Source organism: Rhinoderma darwinii, chromosome 11 (genome assembly GCF_050947455.1).
Source record: "Rhinoderma darwinii isolate aRhiDar2 chromosome 11, aRhiDar2.hap1, whole genome shotgun sequence".
Taxonomy (NCBI): domain Eukaryota; kingdom Metazoa; phylum Chordata; class Amphibia; order Anura; family Rhinodermatidae; genus Rhinoderma; species Rhinoderma darwinii.
The window spans coordinates 16,379,258-16,403,021 of NC_134697.1; the positions used below are offsets into that span (position 1 = coordinate 16,379,258).

The 23,764-nt window shown below is 42.4% G+C and overlaps 1 protein-coding gene across 2 annotated transcripts in view; it reads left to right on the plus strand.

Annotated features, from left to right (window-relative positions):
* ZMAT4 (zinc finger matrin-type 4) overlaps window positions 1-23,764 on the plus strand; it is a 367,445-nt gene that overhangs the window by 66,670 nt on the left and 277,011 nt on the right. For both annotated transcript variants that reach the window (XM_075843052.1, XM_075843051.1), the window contains one exon: window positions 490-582. In XM_075843052.1, coding sequence (XP_075699167.1) covers window positions 490-582 — 93 coding nt within the window. The remainder of the gene's footprint in view (window positions 1-489; window positions 583-23,764) is intronic.

Below are 23,764 nucleotides of genomic sequence, written 5' to 3' on the forward strand. Positions count from 1 at the left end.
GGTTCAGCAGACGGAAACCTTCAACGGAAGGGCAACGCTGATGTGAACAGGCCCTCAGACATGTTTTCTTCCTTACACCACCTCTTCGCTGGTTTACTTTACAATATTCAATATTTTGCACCAAAAAGATTGGCACCCGCCATAAATAACTATGGCGCACTCCTAGCCATTCTTATTTTCCAGACTTTCCAAAACTTTAGAGCGAGGTGTAAAAGGAATCTGAAGCAGTTAATAAATTTGGCACGCGTACATCCGTTTTCTGGCACGTTTTACTTTGTTGATGTCTTCCTTTGCAACAATAAGCAGCGCTGCATCAGTCTACTGCAGTGAATTCCAGCTCTTACAAAACTACTACTTCCTGCATGCTGAGAGTTGTAGTCTTGCAATAGCTGGAAACTCCTGGAAACTCCTGATCTATTGGGTCTACTGGAATGGTTCTTCGGTTTTGTTTTTTTTTTACAATTGTAATTTATCCTTTTTTCGTTGCAGAGCAAAAAACATGCCAACAAGGTCCGACTTTATTACATGTTACACCCTGAGGATGGAGGACCCCCCTCTAAAAAGCTTCGTCCAGATGACCCAGTAAGTGTATGAAAGTTACTAAAGAGTTCTACATGTCGTATATGGGTATGTGGGTACGGATGTTTAATTACACCGTCCTGCTGTTCTTTGGATAGAAATGCAGTTTTCACAGGAGCTCATTGAAGTTTTATTCATTAAGAGCGCTTATTGTGAATAGTAACTCTAATGTATTCACAAATGTAGCAGAGTGGAGTTAGTTTTTTCGTACAGCTCATTTGTTAAGGTGCTTTATTCCTTAACACAGTGCATGCTGATTGAAGGATATGGAACTGCCACTGTTTTGTATGGAAAAATGGAGGAAATGTTTAGTAAAGAAGTCCCAAAGTATGCGACTTGTGAGCCTCGTCCCCCAGTTTCCGACATTCATGGAAAAAGTGGCAGAGGGACGGATAGATGTGTCATACGCTCTGAGCACCAATCTTTAGAGTCCATGTAAGCCAGAAAACTGCTCCAATGTGATTTGACAATGTGCTATCAGTTTTACAGAGGACTGCAGGTAAATCTACTGCACCTTTTAAATGGATTTTCCCATAAACCGTTGTTCTATCTCGTCAGTCATGTACCACGTAAAGTTGCTGGACCCCACACAAATGACCGCAGTGTGCGGTTTCAGCCGAGCAGTGGCCATGTATATGTAGTCACTCCATGGAAACCTATAAGTTCTACATCTTGTAAGATTCGGTAACTCCTAGTGATAATGTGTATAGCCTTCTCCATACCTCTTCCTCTCTGAAATGCAATAGGTTCACCTGCAGTCATATGTAGAACACATATTGTGATATTGGGTTGAGTCAAGTAATAACAAACTCTGCTCTGCTGCATCTGACAAAGTCAGCAAAATGCTGCTCTGCACTTCTTTGTACAATTTAATGCTAGTTCTGTCATACTGTCAATCTGACGAGTCAAAGCAGGGAATGTGTACATGTAGTTCAGGACTATTTGGAGGCCTGGACTGTACTACCTGCCCTTATTTCACTAGAAGAGAGTTAATTTACACCAGCTTTGTTCCAAAGTAGAAGAACCACAGCTGCCTGCAGCATACTAGTATGCCCTATACAAACATTTGTTTTACATTTTTTAATGATGTTCGTACTTATGCTCGCTATGTATATATTACGTTTGACAGACGCTCCATGTCCGTACCATATGGAGTCCATCTATGGATGCTTGTGATGCAGAGCTCTAAATCTGCTTTATAGATTTAGAGTGAACTTTCTGGATGCCTGCAGCCACCACTAGAGGGAGCTCAGGAGACTACTGAATACTAATCACATATTGACCTCAATATTAAAACTCCTATGAAGTATGCTCTCTCTAGTGGTGGCAGCAGGCAGCCAGAATGTTTTGTCTCTGCAGGGCATTTGGAGCTCTGTTTTAGGAAAATGTAGCTCTGACAACCATTCAGACATATTAAGAAATTCATTAGCACAGAATTGTTTACCTATAAATTATATGAGGATGAAATGTGGAGATTCACTTTTAAAGTTTCCATATTTAGGATGGATGCCGACGAATACAGATGTAGCCATCTTTATCTTGACTTTTAACGCATTAAATACAGTGACCGGAAACTTTAACTTGACTTTTTCAATGGCATTTGTTGTGTGATATCACACGGCAGCAAGTTATCAGTCAAGATAAAGATGGCTACATCAGTACTTACATAGCCTCGAACTGTAACACATGTATAACCATCTAATTTCAACAATTTTCAGTGCTTCCGAAAGCTCATTGCGGGTTTTATATACCCAAAAATATTACTGATGGTTTATATAGGCACGTTGGAATGATACAATCACATTTTTTTTCTAGATATAATTCCATATATTTCCTTAACTTTTTATTCTCCACCCTGAGTTTTATTTGCAATATATCCATATGGGAGCAAGTAGAACTTTGATGCCAGGATTACACTCGTTCATATAGGAAATCGCAGAGGGCAGATGAGTTAAATATGAAAATAACACGTTTGTAGGTGCAAAATGAATGAATGGTTTAAGGCGCTTTACGGTTTGTGTATAGAGTAATCCTTAACTACTTGAAATGGCGATCTCCTAGAATAAAATATGTCGGCTTTAGCAATAGTCAGGTAATGAACACACCTATGAGATCTGTAAAACTTAAAGGGGTTTAACCATCTTGGACATTTATGGCACATCCACACGATATGCCATAAATGTCAGATCCAGGTCCCACCTCTGGGACCCGCACCTATCTCTAGAACGCGGCCCCCTAAATCCTGTTCTACCCTTCTTGGTTCGCGCTCCATCGCGGCCACTTCCTGATTTCATGGTTGGAAATGACGAAAACTGCGTAGCTCGCTGAGCTACACTTTTTTCGTAACTCGCATAAAAGTGAATGGCAGTTATTGAAACAGCCTAGTTCAGCGAGCTATGCTGTTTTCCTAATTACATGGTTGGAAATTACGAAATGGCCTGGGAGGCAGCGGGAACCGAGAAAGGTAGCATAGGGCACCATTCTAGAGATAGGTACGGGTCCCAGAGATGGGACCCGCATCTATCTGACCTTTCGAGGTTAGGACTCTGGTCAAGGGTCTGATAATTTAGGGGTCTGAAAATGTAGGGCTCTGGGGTGTAATAAGTTTGTGGCCCTAAATCATCAGACTTCAGAGCAGACACCTTAATTATAAGACCTCAGACCAGACAAATTTTAAAAAAACAATAAAACACCCAGTCCCCAATATACTTACCGTTGTCACGGTCTTCTCGGTCCTCTTGGCTTCCAGGAGCCGCCACGCTGAAACTCTTAACACTGTCTAGCATCAGAACTTTGCGCTCCGCAGAGAGCGTCCTAATGCAGGCCAGCGTTCGGATGTTGTATTCACACAGACGAGACGGAACGAACCCTGTGTAGTCCGACCCTGCAGTCATGTTTTACATTACTCCCTGTTCTTCTTGCTAACCTGCAGATCATAGAAGTGCAGGTAGAGGGAATTGAGAAACACACGACTGCAGGGTCAGACTACACTCAGAGTTTATAGTCTGTAACCATGGAGACACAGATTTGCATAGGAGCTGTATACCCAAAACGGCAGGAAAGTTTTTACAGAAAATCCAGATTTGCTTTTTTTTATTTTTTATTTAGATGCATTGGAGCTATAAATGTGGTCGGGTAACTGACATATCCTTTAATTAGTTCAATTCACTTCAAAACTGCTTGTAGCAATTTTCTATTAGCTGAAGATTAATCCAACAAAAAGTATATATTATATATAACTACCACAGCATACAAATCTAGATCTATATGAGATTTAAAAAATGATCTTTAGATACATTCATAAATAACCAGCACCTTCAAGTACACTACATAAATCTTTACATACAGTCCATGTTGCTGGCAATGACATGTTATTCCTCCTTGCTAGATCTACCTTTGTTTGTTTTATTAGTCAGTTCATATTAAAAGCAAGAATCCAGACATTACAAGCTGTTCCTGCTGCACTAATTAGGTCCTGAGGATTGCACTCTTAGCCTGTGTTCACATTCTCCGGTCATAATGCTGCAAAAACTGTGATATGGACACAAAGTGTAAACACAGCCTCATGGTTTACCTGTCACACACGAGTGTTCAGCAAACCTTGTGTCCTGTTCCTTGTGTTCAGGTGTCCAGCATCACAGACTTGAAGAGGAACGTGTTTGTGCTTCTTTGTCAAGGCTGGTCTCAGTGGGAAATGTATCCTCTTTAAAACGAACACCCAAAATTGCAGTGAAAAAAGGGGTCTTCGAGCTTGATCCTGGATGATCTTCACGAAAATTGGTCCTATGGAGAGTTTTCACTGTATACCCCTTCTAAATGTTCCTTGTCACATAATACTGTAGCATGTTTATACTGACTTTCACCTCTCTTAAAGGTATACTTCCCACTTGTATCCATCCCACACCACATATTATAGGACACTCTGGCAGTGCTGGGGCTTGGGCACCAGGGGCATTTGCCCCAGGTCTTTTACCTGGTGTCTTGGGCTGGCAATTGCCACTCTGAATTGTATATGCTCGTTAAGATGTTAAACGTGGACAGGGCTTATACAAAAAGAGGAACAGTGTGGCAGGCATGCGACATTGTTCACGGCAAAAGGGGCATTCTGGCTGACATAGGGGGAATTTATGTCATTGTGACTGTCATGGGGGAAATCTGTGGATGTCATGGTATGTGGTGTAAAAGCGCGAGGAACCTGTACAGCGAGCCCTGCAGAGACGCGTCCTGCCGGCTACTTCATTTTTAGAGGTACATTCAGACTGAGGCAGTCCAGCTACCCCCCTCCCTAGTTAACCATTGCCCAGGTTTTGTTTGTTTTTTAGAGTCTAGCAATGTCCCTGACACTGTCCTTGTCACATGCATCCCTGTTCTCCCTAATATCACATGCTTGGACAGGTCACTGTCTCCTGAAAAATCATCACACTCCTCTACTGCTGTCCGGCTATCTACACTGGCATGAAATTGTTCTGCTTGGGGTTATTTTCCTTTTCGACGTTAAGGAAAGCACCAAAGGTTCACAGATATAATTCCTCTATCCTCCAGGGTGTCTATCCAGTATGCTTACAGCAAGGAGATCTATAATAATGATGATATAGACTTTCTTTAAGCAGCCTCTCATTACACTTCGTGTTGTCTTTTCCTCCTGGGCATCATGCTTTATGAGTCTTGTTGCTCTATTCTTCCGTTTCTAGAAGTGATAATGAGAATTTGATAACGCTCCCCCTCCCCCGCCCACCCTTTATAATAAAGAAGCCTTTCTGGTTACGGTCAATGAATTTTGCAGACCAGAGTCATTCAAAATTAATTGAGGGTAAATGTGTTTGAAAATGTGAAGGGACGCGCCATACAAAATATATATTGATCATTGATTCTTCATTATGAAGATACAGATTGCTCAAGACAAGAGGTTGTGTGAATTACTGATAATGGTTGATCTCAATTATGCATTGGCTTTCAATACAAGGTGTATAAATGTCTCCGGTGATAGGAGGAGAATGAATTGTCTCTCCTGACTTGGAAGCATTATGAAGATGCTGCAAATGTGGATGGTCTGGGGGACAAACCCTTTCCACGCTTGATCATATAGACGTGGATGTCACAGAAGAAGGCAACCCCTCTATTAACCAAAGTGGAAAGCCACAGGAGAAAAATGTATCCCCTTATTCTCCTGTGAAGATATTGCCAAATATCTGTACATCATCTAACATTTGACGCCGCTCTAGCGCTACAGGAACAAAGCCGCAATTTTAGTATTAGATGAGCGCCCTCTCTAGGAGCTTTGCAGACAAGTAAAGTATATTTCAGTTCGCTATCACAGTACAGGTGAATATGAAAACCAATACAAGACCGTTTTAAACTCAATAAAAAATACTTTATTTCATATTCTTTAAAATGTAACCATATATATAAAAATGAATCGACGTTGATGAAAAAATAGAATCACTACACAAGGAATATCATATATAATTTCTGTACAAAACGTTAAAATGTAAATACATATGACATGAGACAAATACTAAAATGCAGTGTGTACAGGTCGTGTAGATCGAATAGAAAGGCTAAATTGCTAGTGGTTCCCTGGAATGGCGTCCTACCCCGACGCGCGTTTCGGCTAGCGCCTTAGTCTTCGTCGACCCCCAGACGAAGCTGAAACGCGCGTCAGAGGGTAGGATGCCATTCCAGGGAACTAGAAATCACTGGTTAGTGGTGGTGATGTATTGATGTGGGGGACTGTGATGAGTTTGTCACTAACTTTTGCATGCAGCACTATTGTTTACTAAAATAGGAGATTCATGCTATTTAGTAATACGGTTATTGATTGTATGTCTGCTGGCTAAGCAATAGCAATTTAGCCTTTCTTTTCGATCTACACAACCTGTACACACTGCTTTTTAGGATTTGTCTCATGTCATATGTATTTACATTTTTAAAGTTTTGTACAGAAATTATATATGATATTCCTGGTGTGGAGATCCTATGTTTTTCATCAATGTGGATTCATTTTTATATATATATTGTTACATTTTAAAGAAACATGAAAAAAAGTATTTATTTTTTATTGAGCTTAAAGACTCAGTCTTGTATTGGTTTTCATATATGCTGTATGAGTACAGCTCTGTTACGTATTGGGATTATTTATAATGTCCAGGTAATGGAATTACATGCAGTGGATATAGGTTGGATTATATCACAGCACAGGGTTGGACTTTTAAAATGACAGTCCCAACCAGTTAATGGTACCATGAAGGTAGCAGTGCAATCAGACGGAGCACGTAATATGGTGAGGAATCATTTTTAAGTGGGGGGCAGGAAGGGGATGTATGATCTATCCATAGGATAGGCCACCAATATTAGATTGGTGGGGGTCCGACTCAAGAAGCCCGGTCGTTTACACGGCTCCATATTGCACAGCTCATATTTTTAGTAGTGGCTGGGCATAGTATTACAGCTCAGTCCCATTCACTTGAAAGAGACGAAGCTGTAGTGAGCTGTAATACCAGGCACAGCCGCTACTAAAACTACGGAATTGTGTCTGCTAAACAATGTAGGGGACGCATCATTCGCCGGAGCGCAATCACTTCAAACAGCAAATCAGTGGGGGGTGGCTGGAGTCGGACCCCAAAAAATATAATATTGTTGACCCATCCTTAAGATAGGCTACCAATTTTTAAAAAGCCAGATACCCCTTTAATCTCTCTTTAGGTGGCAGCAGCAGATTCCCTGGACCCGCCCTTGTGAAGATGTATGTATGGCATGTTCAAGGGGGAAATGTGTTGGTGAAGACCAGCAGGTCTGCACTTGTTCTATCAGGGCAATACCTTTTAATGTATATGTAACAGACGCATATTAATATTGTAGTATTATACAGATTGAGTGGTTTAGTACACAATAAAACTGCCCCATTAATGGAGTTCTCACAAGGGCTTCTCAGGGGCATCAAAAGGGTTAAAAGCGAATGTTCCAATAATATAATACCGGTATCAGTAAATAGTGACTGTATTCTGCTGGTTGTGCCTGCGCAGTACTAAATCGGGAGTGATTCTAATAATATTGTATTAGGAAAAATGCTCATAATTAGAGATGAGCGAACTTATGATAAGTTCGGTTCGGCTGGTTCGCCGAATTTCTTGAAAAAGTTCGATTCGGACTGAACTAGTTCGGACCGAACCTGTAATTCAAGAAAGCCCATAATAAATCATGTATGGAGCTCCCGTAATGACGGGTGGCTACATATGTGCACCCGGCATTACGGCAGCGTTGCTAGGCGACGTCAGTAAATAGTCACTGTCAAGGGTGCTGAAAGAGTTAACTGATCGGCAGTAACTCTTTCAGCACCCTGGACAGTGAATTCCGATCACAATATAGAGCAAACTGTAAAAAAAAAAAGACGTTCGTACTTACCGAGAACTTCCTGCTTCTTCCTCCAGTCCGGCCTCCCGGCCGTTGCCTTGGTGACGCGTCCCTCTCGACATCCGGCCCGCCATCCCTGGATGATGTTTAAGCCAATGTGACCGCTGCAGCCAATCACAGGCCAATCACATGCTGCAGCGGTCACATGGACTGTCGCGTCATCCAGGGTTGTCGGGCTGGATGTCAAGAGAGGGACGCGTCACCGTTGCCTTGGTGACGCGTCCCTCTTTCGGCATCCAGCCCGACCTCCCTGGATGACGCGGCTGTCCATGTGACCGCTGCAGCCTGGGATTGGCCTGTAATTGGCTGCAGCCTGTGATCGGCCTGTGATTGGCTGCAGCGGTCACTTGGACTGAATCGTCATCCCGGGAGGTCGGACTGGAGGAAGAAGCACGGAGTTATCGGTAAGTAGGAACTTCTATTTTTTTTTACACGTTGATGTATCTTGTGATCGGAAGTCACTGTCCAGGGTGCTGAAACAGTTACTGCCGATCGCTTAACTCTTTCAGCACCCTGGACAGTGACTATCTCCTTATGTCGCGTACCGGAAAATCAGTGACTCATAAGCCGGGTTCGGTCAAAATGTGTTCGGCCGAACCCGGTGAAGTTCGGATTCGCTGCGAACCGAACTTTTCACGATGTTCGGACCGAAACCGGGTTCGGTTGTCCCGGTTCGCTCATCTCTACGCATAATGTATTTATAATCTAAAAGTTATATAGTAATATAAAGCTATAATATACACTACCGTTCAAAAGTTTGGGGTCACCCAGACAATTTTGTGTTTTCCATGAAAACTCACACTTATATTTATCAAATGGGTTGCAAAATGACTAGAAAATATAGTCAAGACATTGACAAGGTTAGAAATAATGATTTTTATTTCAAATAATAATTTTCTCCTTCAAGCTTTGCTTTCGTCAAAGAATGCTCCATTTGCATTGCAGACCTTTGGCATTCTAACTGTTAATTTGCTGAGGTAATCGGGAGAAATTTCACCCCATGCTTCCAGAAGGCCCTCCCACAAGTTGGATTGGCTTGATGGGCACCTCTTGCGTACCATACGGTCAAGCTGCTCCCACAACAGCTCTATGGGGTTGAGATCTGGTGACTGCGCTGGCCACTCCATTACAGATAGAATACCAGCTGCCTGCTTCTTCCCTAAATAATTCTTGCATAATTTGGAGGTGTGCTTTGGGTCATTGTCCTGTTGTAGCATGAAATTGGCTCCAATCAAGCGCTGTCCACAGGGTATGGCATGGCGTTGCAAAATGGAGTGATAGCCTTCCTTATTCAAAATCCCTTTTACCTTGTACAAATCTCCCACTTTACCATCACCAAAGCAACCCCAGACCATTACATTACCTCCACCATGCTTGACAGATGGCGTCAGGCACTCTTCCAGCATCTTTTCAGTTGTTCTGCGTCTCACAAATGTTCTTCTGTGTGATCCAAACACCTCAAACTTCGATTCGTCTGTCCATAACACTTTTTTCCAATCTTCCTCTGTCCAATGTCTGTGTGCTTTTGCCCATATTAATCTTTTCCTTTTATTAGCCCTTCTCAGATATGGCTTTTTCTTTGCCACTCTGCCCTGAAGGCCAGCATCCCGGAGTCGCCTCTTCACTGTAGACGTTGACGCTGGCGTTTTGCGGGTACTATTTAATGAAGCTGCCAGTTGAGGACCTGTGAGGCGTCTATTTCTCAAACTAGAGACTCTAATGTACTTGTCTTGTTGCTCAGTTGTGCAGCGATGCCTCCCACTTCTCTTTCTACTCTGGTTAGAGCCTGTGTGTGCTGTCCTCTGAATGGAGTAGTACACACCGTTGTAGGAAATCTTCAGTTTCTTGGCAATTTCTCGCATGGAATAGCCTTCATTTCTAAGAACAAGAATTGACTGTCGATATATATATATATATATATATATATATATATATATATATATAAAAACACCGCAATTGAGTCCACTTTCCTCAGCGGAGATTGACATGCTGCGGTACGAAATATACGCACCGAAGTTTAATTTCTGGTTGGAAATTTTACGCAGCGCGTGGATGAGATTTGTTAAATCTCCCCCACTTTGCTGCTACTGTATTCTGCTGCAGGATGGTAAGTATCCATTTTGGTTTTTTTTTCTACTCCGTTTTCCGCAGCGGCCATTCCTGGCCGAAAAAAAACGCACCACAATTTGGTCCGTTTTCTTAGCTTGAATTCCCTGCAGCGCACAGGGCGGATACTCTGTGCGCTTTTACAGAGCATATCCGCCCTGTGTGAACATACCCGTACAGTATATACATATAGTACTATATACGTATAGTAGATGCCGTCTTACAACGATACAGCTGCAAACTACGCCAACATGCTGTATTCCCACGAGTTTGTTAATTTCCATGCAGATTTTTGCAAACGTTAACAATCATTTAAAAACTGCACCGACTTCTGGTAAAACTGCATGTGCTACGTGTTGTACTGGACAATGGTTGTTACGATCTGATTGCATTAAAGGTTATGTACACCTTTGAAAGGATTTTTTTTTTTATATATATATATATATATATATATATATATATATATATATATAGGTAAAAATGTCAGTCGGTGTCTTTTGTGCAACTTTATGATTCGTTTTTATTAAAAAAAATTTTTACTTTTTGAGATACAGCTGCCCTGTATCCTGTATACAGTGCAGCTGTATCTTACGCTGAATCCTGAACACGTCAGGTCTGTGGGACTGATGGGTTCAGTGTCAGCGGGTCCTCCGTTAGATGTGATAGATTACATGTGGATACAGTCGACTACTCTATTGATACCGCTCAAAAAACGGAAACCTTGCGAAACGGAGACAAACGGAAACCATTAGCAACGGAAGCGTTACCATTGAAATAAATGGTAAAGCAAACGGAAAGCTATGGTTTCCGTTTGTGGGTTCCACTGACTGAAAGGTCTGACTGAACACATGAACAGACGCAGGTGAGAACGAAGCCTAACTATTACTCTTTGATCTGTACAGATGATGGAGGGTACTATTTTTTGGGGTGTAAGCAACTCCCAGTATATCATTACCATTGTTCAGGTCATAGTGGAAGCTGCTAACCTGACTTTGCAAATGATCTCTGTACTGGTTGTAGTGCTGTGTATATATATATATATATATATATATATATGTGTACTGATCTTTGTTCTGGTGATGTATATAGGTACTAAGCTTTGTCCTGGTACTGTATTTATGTACTCAGCTTGGTTCTGGTGTTGTATATATGTACTGAGCTTGGTTCAGGTGTGTGTGTGTGTGTGTGTGTACACATGTATGAGATTTGTTCTGGTGATGTATATATGTACTAAGCTTGGTTCCAGTACTGTATATATGTAGGAGCTTGGTTCCAGTACTGTATATATGTATGAGCTTGGTTCTGGTCCTGTAATTATATTGGATATATTTATAATACAAAATTGCAGAGCAGATGGCATTGTTGCAATTCATTGTATGTTTAATCAGAACCTGTCTGGTAGTTTTAACCCCTTGAACCGCCACCATGCAGTAATACATGACCTGACAATATTTCCAAACATTCCCTTGTATGTTTGTTTCAGATACAGTAAAATCCATAAAATCAACTTTTAAAATGGTGCACGCTATATGCTAATTACTCTATTAAGGGTCATGGGTTAGTGCCGCTATCCTGTAGAGTCACACAGTCCTAACTGCAAACCCACCTTTCCATGCTTGGTTGACATCCCCCTGACTGTTATACATCACTACCAGTCTCCTCCAAATTTCTTGGATGCGCCATTGCCTTGTACTCCATGAGCATGCACCATTCAGCGAGGTGTACTCTGCCCGGCTCCATCACTGCACCACACATGCCAAGGGAGTACAATGCAATAGAGAAGGCTGGTAGTAATGTAGAACAGTCAGGGGGATGCCAATCAAGATCTGGGGGGCGCCATTTAAATTTTCGCCTCAGGCAGCAGAAAAGCTAGAATCGGCCATGGGCTCAGGCGCCACTGAAACCAGCCGCCGCCACCCCTTACACTAATTGTACCTGCCTTACAATGACTTGCCCCGCCAATCGGCACCTTTCAACGTTGCTAGCGGCGCGATGACGTCATGTGGGGCACCATCTACAGGGGGGCTATATGTGGGGCACTATATACAGGGGGCGCTATATGTGGGGCTCTATCTACAGGACGCTTTATGGGGCACTATCTACATGGGGCTCTATGGGGTCACTATCTACGGGGAGCAGTCTGTGTGTGTGGGACACCGTGAATGGTGCGGTTATAATCAGGGACACAGTGTATGGTGCTATTATAGTCAGGGACACGGTGTATGGGGCTATTATAATCAGGGACAAAGTGTATGGTGCTATTATAATTAGAGGTGCAGTGTATGGCGCTATTATATTTAGGGGTACAGTGTGTGTCACCATGAGAATTTTATCTTCGTTTACAGGTGCAAACATTTTTGAATAGTGAGTAGCTGAAGACATCTGAGCGGCAAACTCTGCAGAAATGGGTCGTGGCCGGACGAAGTCATCATATAGGTCTGGACCGGATGGAGAAGAAAAGAGAAAAAGAACAACTAGAATCTGAGATCGTCACTGGTGAGTCACTTAATATGTTTATTCTGCCTCTAATCAGTACTGTAGTCACTGTATGATCTTCAGCGAGATGATGGGTTGTATGTTTTGTTTTTTGTGAAACAGCAACTCCCAGCATATCCTTACCAATGTTCGGTCCATGCTGGGAGCTGCCGTTTTACACCATACAAACCTATACGGCAGGGGTTGCACTAAATTGAGCTGTATTTGTGCTGGTGCTGTATTTATGTGCTGAGCTTGGTTCTGATGCACTGAGCTTTGTTCTGGTGCTGTATATATGCACTGAGCTTTGTTCTGGTGCTGTATATATGTACTGAGCTTTGTTCTGGTGCTGTATATATGTACTGAGCTTGGTTCTGGTGTATATATGTGCTGCGCATGAGTCATAAGTGTGAGTGGTGTGCGTGTGCATGTGTCCTAGGTGTAAGTGGTGCGCGTGCGCATGTGTCCTAGGTGTAAGTGGTGCGCATGTGTCCTAGGTGTGAGTAGTACGAATGCAGCATGTTTCCAGATTCTGGGTTGCATCTGTGCATCATGTTTCCAGGATGTGAGTGTGTGTGTGTGTGTGTGTGTGTGTGTGTGTGTGTATATGGCTGAATATGAAATTGAAATCATACTATTTAGTTACAGTATGGTGATATTTTAGCATTGTATACTGGTATAATTTGCAAACTTTATATGTCAGTATTGGGCTATGATTGCGCAATCAGGATTTGATTAGGACTAAGTCCCTGATTCCACACCCAAATCCCTTTCAAATCCACTAAAATTCTGCATCCATTAATAGTGAATGGGCTATTTTATACCCCATTCACACGCAGCAGAAATAAGTCTGCTTCAATTTTTTTTCAGTTCCGCGTAAAAAATCCTCTAGAATAATGAGCATGTTCATTATTCTCGTGGGAACACAGTGGATTCATTGGAGTTGGACCTATCAGGAACAATTCCTCTTTTCGTTTACACCTGTTTACGGGGCTCAGTGAACAAAATTTTGAAATTCATGGCCAGAAAACTCCCCAGATCTCAATCCCATTGAGACCCTGTGGTCACTCCTCAAAAAGTGGGTGGACAAAAAAAACAACCACAGAAATTGTGATAGATTTTAAGCACTGATTAGGTAAGAATTGGTCATCAGTCAGGATTTGGCCCAGAAACTGACATCCAGCATCGCAGAGCGAATTGCTGAAGTCTTGAAAAAAAAGGGTGAACACTGTAAATATTGATTCTCTGCATAAACTTGATGTATTTGTCAATAAAAGTTTAAAAACGTATGAAATGTTTATAATAGTACTTCAGTAACCAGAGAAACATCTGACTAAAAGATCTAAAAACCCTGAAGCAGAAAACTTTGTGAAAACCAAAATCTGCGTCGGTTTCAAAACTGTTCTCAGATGTGTTATCTATGGTGACCCGGTTCTAACAAGTGGTACAGAAAGTTGATTTAGACGTAATCCATTAAAGGGGTTTTCCACCTTCTGACAACTGATGATCTATCCACCGGATAGGTCATAGGTGCGGGTCCGGCACCCGGACCCCGCACCGTTAAACCTCTCCAGTGGCTTGCGGGCACCGGATGTTATGGCACATAATGCGATGTACGGAGCTGGAAGCATTTGGCTCCGTACATAGCATAGCAGCCGTGCTGTAGAAGCTCCGCCGCTATTCCGTGGCCGGAGCCAACTGCTTCCGGCATGTAAGTCCAGTGCACGGAGGCACCGGACCAGCTGATCTGTGCGGGGTCGGGGGGTCGGACCCCCAGATATCATGTACTGATGACATATCCGGTGGACAGATCAATTTGTTTATAGGTTCAGACAGCACCAGATATGTGGAAGGATGTGGTTTTGCATGGATAGGGGCCCAACCCGAAGATGAGTATAAAAGAGTATCCGGCACACCAATTTTGAAACAAAAGGTATTTTTATTTTGTTTTTCATAAGCGCCATGACACACCGGCCAGCCGCTATCAGCACCACTAGCTCTCGTCTATGCAGTTTTCCAGCATGGCTCAGTGCCCGATAAAGGTCGCTTAGACCGAAACGTCGCACTCTGCCACTGGCATTAAAAACAAAATAAAAATACCTTTTGTTTCAAAATTGGTGTGCCGGATACTCTTTTATACATATCCGGTGGATAGGTCATCAGTTGTCAGAAGGTGGAAAACCCCTTTAATGAACTACTCGGCTTCTCTAGATGTTACCGACACCGTTCTCTTGTATAATATTTGTGCAATATCTTTAGTAAGAATAAGAAGTATAAACAACTGTACAGTGTGGAGAAGAAGGGTTAATAAATGAAGGTGATGGTGGGGGGGGGGGGACAAGACCATATGCACTTTAAATGAGCTTTACTGCTCAGAGTTGTGCCTAAAAGTTCCTAACTCATCTAATTCGTCAGCAGAGAACTTTACCAGTATACTACCTCTGCTGTTGAGAGCCAGCTGCAAATTCTTCCAAAGAGGACATGTTCTTATTCCTGCTGGAAGGGACGTTTACATTTGGTCTCATGGAGACGATAAGAGGGATAAGAAACCAAAATGAGCACAATCCATGTGGTGTGGTGATTAAGTGGTGTCTAAACAGTGAGTGTCTTCCATGTTCAAATCCTGATGTGTGGCCTTGTCTAAAAGGGAACTCTGCTGGGTGGTGTTTATAGTGGTGCGGAGGCAGCGCAGTGCCATTGTTGCTGCATAAGAAAGTTACTTATACAGCTGTCTCTTTTAAGACAGCTATCTATATCTATACATATATACATATATAGATATAGATTATTGCAGATTTCAGCAATATACTCATCACTCAAGCAGGTATCATAATCCATCACTTAATAGGTGATACTTTGGAAAAGGGGGAGCTGTCCAAGGACACCAAGAGGACAATATGGGGGTTAGAACCCACATTGTACAGAAGTGATTCCTGCGCTCAACTCAGATCACGCAAGCTGCGAGCTAGCTGCACGGCAGCTTTACAAGGACGCATTTTTCACATCTTTTAAAAACGGGTCATTGGACCTTCAACAAAAATTTTTTTAGATCACATTGGGGAGGGGGGCAGGTAGCAGCATGACAGCGTGGTGGCTTTGGGCTTAAGTGCCTAGGCCTGGTTTGCTATGGAGTTAGCCCATGTCCCTAGGTTCAAAGCATCCTGCATGCTGTGTGTGTGGTAGATGGCGGTCTCCTCACTTATGCGAGTTTGTTGCTTGTGCTTGGTGACGTTTTTTCAACAATTTTGGCAAGCGGCTGACGCTCAACAGGGCAATGCATTTCTTCTTTAAAATGATGCCTCGCCTTGTGAACCTGTACTGGTGAAAGACTTTCAAAACTGAGGCACAAGGAGGAGATCCTGGGGATAGAGCCAATATGTCCCTGACACTTCTAGTTTATCAGCAGAGAACATTACCAGTGCGCTACCTCTGCTGCCAAGAGCCGGCCACAAACTCTTCCAAAGATGACATGTTCTTATTCCTGCTGGAAGTGATTATTTAATTTGGTCTTATAGGGACAATAAGAAAGCTAAGCTGCCAATGTGAACTGGTGGTGTGGTGATTAAGTGGTGTCTAAACAGTGAGTGTCTTCTGTGCAGTCTTTGGTTCAAGTCCTGATGTGTGGGTTGTCCAAAATGGTACTTTGCTGGGTGGTGTTTATAGTGGTGTGGAGGCAGCGAAGTGAGATTGTTGCTGCATAAGAAAGTTAATTATGTAAAGAAAGTTACTTATGCAGCTGTCTCTTTTTGTACAGAAGTGATTCCTGCGCTTAACTCGGATAACGCAAGCTGTGAGCTAGCTGCACGGCAGCCTTACAAGGACACATTTTTCACCTCTTTTAAAAATGGGCAATCGGACCTTCAACAAGGAAAACCTTGGATCATTTTGGGACATCACATCATGGTGGCTTGGGGGCTAACTGCTTTTAAGGCTGGAGATCCTGGAGACAGAACTCACATGGTCCTCACGCCTCTAATTTTTTAGCAGAGGTCTTTACCAGTGCGCTACTTCTGCTTTCAACTGTTAGCAACAAATTCTTCCAAAGATGACATGTTCTTATTCCTGCTGGAAGTGACGTTTACATTTGGTCTTATGTGGACAATAAGAAAGCTCAGAGTTCAGCCTGAGCTGGTGGTCTGGTGCTTAAGCAGTGTCTTCTGTGTGGACCCTGGTTCAAATCCTGAAGTGTTGCCTTGTCTGAGAGGATACCTCGCTGGGTGGAAGCGGTTTTAGTGAGGAGGTTGCTGCATAAGAAAGTTACTTATGCGGCTGAACCAGTTCTCTTTTACAGAACAATATTGCAGATTTCAGCAATATACTTATCACTCAATCAAGTATCACGTTCCGTCACCCTGTTGCTCTATGGGAAAGGCGAAAAGCTGAATGTTGAGCACATAAGCTGTGAGCTATCTGCTCAACCGTAATGCTTTTTCACCTCATGATAAAGTGCGGTAATCTGACATTCAACAGAAATCACTTTGGACCGAATCGACCGACGTGGGGTGTGTGCTGTGACTGGGGGGCTCCGGGCCAGGGCGGGTTTAAGACAGAGTGTGTTGGCTACTGGGGCTTGTGTGTCAGGGCTGCTTTTTTGTCTTAGTCCGGCCGTGGTAGACTCTTAGGACGAGCGTGTATCACGTCTGTGTGACGGTCGTTAAAACAACGGCCATCACACGGACTCATGGATTTCAATGGAGCCGTTCACACGACCGTTGTTTCAACGGAGTTTGTGAAGGGTCCGTGAAAAAATAGGACATGTCCTATTTTACTGCGTGTCACGCATCACTTCATAGACTCTAGTCTATGGGGGATCCGTGACATGGCATCTCACACGGGTGCACCTCGGACATGAAAACCGTTTGTTTTTCATGTTTGAGGTTGCTGACGCTCGTCTGAATGTAGCCTTAGGCTCATTTCTTCTGGTGGGCCTATGGAACCCCAGTCCGACAGTACAGGTATGGTTTACTATACATGGCTTGCTCCTTTACTATCTGTATCTGAGCACCAATATTTTTTAATTGCAAACCATTGAGAGACCATAAAGGACAGAGACAAGGTGTCGGAACAGGACCCACAGAAGGGCAAAGACAAAACCGAGTTGTAACCTCTGCAGCATATGGGCCAAGACTACATGGTGATGTCTGTCACTTGCCTTCCCAGCACTAAGCAGCCTACTTATTCTATCTATAGTACAACAAGACATATATTACTTACAGTATAATGTAGAGATTTTACTATAGGAACATTATTATTTTTACTATAGAAATGTTATTATGGCCTGTTAAGTAGTACGAACTACTCGACAGGCCCTCGGACCGAACATGCTTTGCTAATATGATGTCTAGGCATTGCAATCCAGAATTGCCAACAAATATTATATAGCAGTAGATGATCGGGTGAACGAGGGCACTTTCAATTCTCATCCCCAATCATCAGTGATCAGCCGGCAAACGGACAAGATCTCGCTTGTCGGTTGATCGCATCTTTGATGTGGGCATAAAAATCATCAGTCGTTGAAGGGCAAATCTCCCCGTACAAACAGGGATGTTCTAACGTCAATAATGAACTGAATCCTGTGCCCGAATGATCATTAGGTCATATACAGTTCCGATGAAATGGTGCTAAACAAGCACCGACCGATCGACTTGCTATATTGCCGATCGGCGCTTGTTGCCGCCATGTAAAAGGATCCTTACCAGATAACATTGGCCCAAGTGTTTCTTAAAAGCTATAAAATGTTGATATGTTCGTACATCTCTCGCTCTTCTGTTTGCCGGGACCTCCTGGGATATTACTACTTTGGATCCATTTGTTTTCACTTTTAGAATTAAGCTGATGTTAAGGAACATTTGTCACAATTGTAATTGCTAATAGATTGCAGTAAGTAAAGGATCGCCTAAGCTCTTTTTATCAGTTTGACTAATTTACGTCCATTGAATTGACTAATGAGCGCAAACTAAACCCAATGCATTTCAAGGACAGTGATGAAAATCCGGTAATAACATCAATAGTTTTGCCTTTGGGTATAGAACTCAGAATCGCTAATGCATTATCCCGAGCTATCGCTAATGCGGGAGAGTAGAGCTACCACCTTGCTGAGTCTGAACAAGTAGTGGTGGTTAATTTCTCCTCATTGTAATATAGGCACGGCCGCTAATTCATGACAAATTACCGTCATAAGCGAGGCTCACGCGTTCAGCTAGTGGGAATGTCTGTTCTCTTCTGTATAACTCAACATTGACATTCACTGCATTCTCAATTGAACACGAATTCATTTCACAACATTTGCAAGACTGATTTTTCTGTCCTTATATAAGACACACAAAAGTTTGAACAGCACATTCCAGCAAAATGAAACAAAACATGTATACAGGTGCAAGAGCGCCTGTAACTGCAAAATTATACAGCACACAAAAAAATGGTGACCGCACACTGCGAACACCAATGCCACCTAAACACTATAAATAAATAAATATGCATTGCTGCTGAATCTACTTACAATAGTGAGGTTCTTAGGTCACATTTTGATCAAATTGTGTGAGCCTATCTGCCATGCCGAGGCTATCTCTATAAGGTGGGTCCCTATGCTGCTCATACACCCAGAACTTGGGGATCGTAGGAACCAGCATTAAACTAATTAAAATCACCCAGGGCAGAATGGGAGTGAGTGCAAGAACAAAAAATGTAGGCAGTCACTAACCCCACATATATGCAATACATAAGACACACAAAAGTTTGATCAGCACATTCCCCAGCAAAATGAAACAAAACGTGTATACAGGTGCAAGAACGCCTGTGACTGCAAAATTATACAGCACTCAAGAAAATGGTGACCGCACACTGCGAACACTAATGCCACCTAAACACTATAAATAAATATGCATTGCTGCTGAATCTACTTACAGGGAGATTCTTAGTGCACATTTTGATCAAATTGTGTGAGCTCACCTGCCACGACAAGTCGACCTCTATAAGGTGTGAACCTACTCTGCACATACACCCTAAGAAAATGTTTGAGGGGCTATTGAGGGACTATATACAGGATTATGTGACAAAAAATTGTATTATAAGTGACAGCCAGCACGGTTTTACTAAGGACAGAAGTTGTCAAACCAGCCTGATTTATTTTTATGAAGAGGTGAGCAGAAGCCTAGACAGAGGGACCGCTGCGGATATAGTGTTTATATGAGAGGTGAGCAGAAGCCTAGACAGAGGGGCCGCTGTGGATATAGTGTTTTTGGACTTTGCAAAGGCATTTGACACTGTGCCTCATAGACGTCTAATGGGTAAATTAAGGACTATGGGTTTAGAAAGTATCGTTTGTAATTGGATTGATAATTGGCTCAAGGACCGTATCCAGAGAGTTGTGGTCAATGATTCCTACTCTGAATGGTCCCCGGTTATTAGTGGTGTACCCCAGGGTTCCGTGCTGGGACCACTATTATTCAACTTATTTATTAATGATATAGAGGATGGGATTAATAGCACTATTTCCATTTTTGCAGATGACACCAAGCTATGTAATATAGTTCAGTCTATGGAACATGTTCGTGAATTACAAGCGGATTTAAACAAACTAAGTGTTTGGGCGTCAACTTGGCAAATTAAGTTTAATGTAGATAAATGTAAAGTTATGCATCTGGGTACCAACAACCTGCATGCATCATATGTCACTTGTTGAGAAGGATCTGGGTGTGCTTGTAAGTCATAAACTAAATAACAGCACAATGTCAATCAGCTGCTTCTAAGGCAAGCAAGATATTGTCGTGTATTAAAAGAGGCATGGACAGGGATATAATATTACCACTTTACAAAGCATTAGTGAGGCCTCATCTAGAATATGCATTTCAGTTCTGGGCTCTAGTTCATAGAAAGGATGCCCTGGAGTTAGAAAAAATACAAAGAAGAGCAACGAAACTAATAAGGGCATGGAGAATCTAAGTTATGAGGAAAGATTAAAAGAATTAAACCTATTTAGCCTTGAAAAAAGACGACTAAGGGGGGACATGATTAACTTATATAAATAAATTAATGGCACATACAAAAAATAAGGTTATATCCTGTTCCATGTAAAAGCCCCTCAAAAAACAAGGGGGCACTTCCTCCACCTGGAGAAAAAAAGGTTCAATCGGCGGAGGCGACAAGTCGTCTTTACCGCGAGAACTGTGAATCTATGGAATAGGAGCCGTCACAGCAGGGACAGTAGATGGCTTTAAAAAAGGCTTATATAATTTCCTGGAACAAAAAAAATATTAGTGTGTAGAAATTTTTACCTTCCCTTTTTACATCCGTTGGTTGAACTTGATGGACATGTGTCTTTTTTCAACCGTACAAAGTATGTAACTATGTAACCCAGAACTGGGACTAAAACGACATATTCTTGGGGATGGTAGGAACTCATTAGCATAAAGCTAATATAAGTCATAATTCCTTCAAAAATGATCATTTTTCTAAATAAAAAAACACTGCTGTAATCTACATTACAGCACCGATCACATCATGTACAATATAGGCCACATATAATGTGGTGACAGAGCCTCTTTAATGTCCGATCACACATAGGCCATCAATGTGTGATCAGTGGAGGTCCAACCTCTAGGAGCCCTTCTGGGCCCCATGGCACTCTCTAACTCACTGTATTTCTTTTGAACTTTTGATTAGTGGTGGTCCCTGGGGTCGAACCCCCACCGTTCACACATTCCGGCCTTTCTTTTACAGCTTAGGGCTTGTTCACATCACCGTTCGCTTTCCGTTCCGGGGTTCCGTCTGAGGTTTCCGTCGGGTGAATCCCGCAACGGAAAGTGAAAGCACAGCTTCCGTTTCAGTCACCATTGATCTCAATTGGTCGGAAACATCGCTAATGGTTTCCGTTCGTCACCATTCCGGCAGGTTTCCAGTTTTCCAACGGAATCAATAGCGGAGTCAACTGCGCTGTTGATTCCGTCGGAAAACCGGAAACCTGCCGGAATGGTGACGAACGGAAATCATTAGCGATGTTTCCGTCATCATTGAGATCAATGGTGACTGGAACGGAAGCTGTGCTTTCACTTTAACTTTCCGTTGCAGGGTTCACCCGACGGAAACATCCGACAGAACCCCGGAACGTAAATGAACGGTGATGTGAACAGGCCCTAACCCTTTTAAGGACATTTGCATGCATATGTTAATATTGTCATTACTATATACAATTCATGTGCAATGCCAACACACAGCATATGTTAGAATATATTATACCACTTACAAGTCATATTAAAACCATTGCTCAGATTTTCATAGGAACGTATGGATCCTTTGGGAGTGTTCGTCTTATCAATGATATTAGAACAGAAGAGCATACATTATAACCGTCTCCTCCTGGTGCTGTAGTAAAATTATCATTGGGTATCATCCAGACCTGGGTGAAGGGCTTTGGACATGATTCAAGTCACATTTAATGGGATGCTTTCAGTCGGCTTGTTTGGATATAATTTGTCAGCTGTCTCTTATAATAAACCTCTTCTGAGCACTTACTTCACTCACATAGTAGTCAGATTTGGGGCTTCAGTCACTTTCCATCTAAATAGCTTTTATATATATTTTTACTACTGCATTTTCTTATTTTTATTTTATATTTTCTCAATTTAAACGTAACATTTAAAAGACGGCTCTGCTAGATCGTAGATTTTCATGTCTCGTAAAATAAATTCAACTATAAATTTACTATGGCACTAGATTTTATGAGAAAGAACATGGCCTTATTGTACTTTAGTAGTGTTTCTTTTGCTTCGTATATATGTATAGCTAAAAAATAAAATCCAAACTACTACATTATAAAATTAGGGTTATTCCAGTGAACATATTTTATCTAAAAAACAGCATTGGTCTACTATTTTTACTCAAGCCTCATGTACAGGCCGCGATTATGGGCACGGTCGCGTTCAGCCGCCCACCTTCTCCGCCGTAAACATGTCCTATCTTTTGCGGTACACTTATACGGCCCGGACACCTTCCCATAAATAAACGGGAAGGTGCCCGTGGACAATAGAAGTAAATGGGTCCGTAATTGCGCGGGAGAAATTTCACCCCATGCTTCCAGAAGCCCCTCCCACAAGTTGGATTGGCTTGATGGGCACTTCTTGCGTACCATACGGTCAAGCTGCTCCCACAACAGCTCTATGGGGTTGAGATCTGGTGACTGTGCTGGCCACTCCATTACAGATAGAATACCAGCTGCCTGCTTGTTCCCTAAATAGTTCTTGCATAATTTGGAGGTGTGCTTTTGGTCATTGTCCTGTTGTAGGATGAAATTGGCTCCAATCAAGCGCTGTCCACAGGGTATGGCATGGCGTTGCAAAATGGAGTGATAGCCTTCCTTATTCAAAATCCTCTTTACCTTGTACAAATCTCCCACTTTACCAGCACCAAAGCAACCCCAGACCATCACATTACCTCCACCATGCTTGACAGATGGCATCAGGCACTCTTCCAGCATCTTTTCAGTTATTCTGCGTCTCACAAATGTTCTTCTGTGTGATCCAAACACCTCAAACTTCGATTTGTCTGTCCATAACACTTTTTTCCAATCTTCCTCTGTCCAATGTCTGTGTGCTTTTGCCCATATTAATCTTTTCCTTTTATTAGCCAGTCTCAGATATGGCTTTTTCTTTGCCACTCTGCCCTGAAGGCCAGCATCCCGGAGTCGCCTCTTCACTGTAGACGTTGACACTGGCGTTTTGCGGGTACTATTTAATGAAGCTGCCAGTTGAGGACCTGTGAGGCGTCTATTTCTCAAACTAGAGACTCTAATGTACTTGTCTTGTTGCTCAGTTGTGCAGTGAGGCCTCCCACTTCTCTTTCTACTCTGGTTAGAGCCTGTTTGTGCTGTCCTCTGAATGGAGTAGTACACACCGTTGTAGGAAATCTTCAGTTTCTTGGCAATTTCTCGCATGGAATAGCCTTCATTTCTAAGAACAAGAATAGACTGTCGAGTTTCACATGAAAGCTCTCTTTTTCTAGCCATTTGGAGAGTTTAATAGAACCCACAAATGTAATGCTCCAGATTCTCAACTAGCTCAAAGGAAGGTCAGTTTTATAGCTCCTCTAAACAGCAAAACTGTTTACAGCGGTGCTAACATAATTGCACAAGGGTTTTCAAGTGTTTTCTAATCATCCATTAGCCTTCTAACACAGCTAGCAAACACAATGTACCATTAGA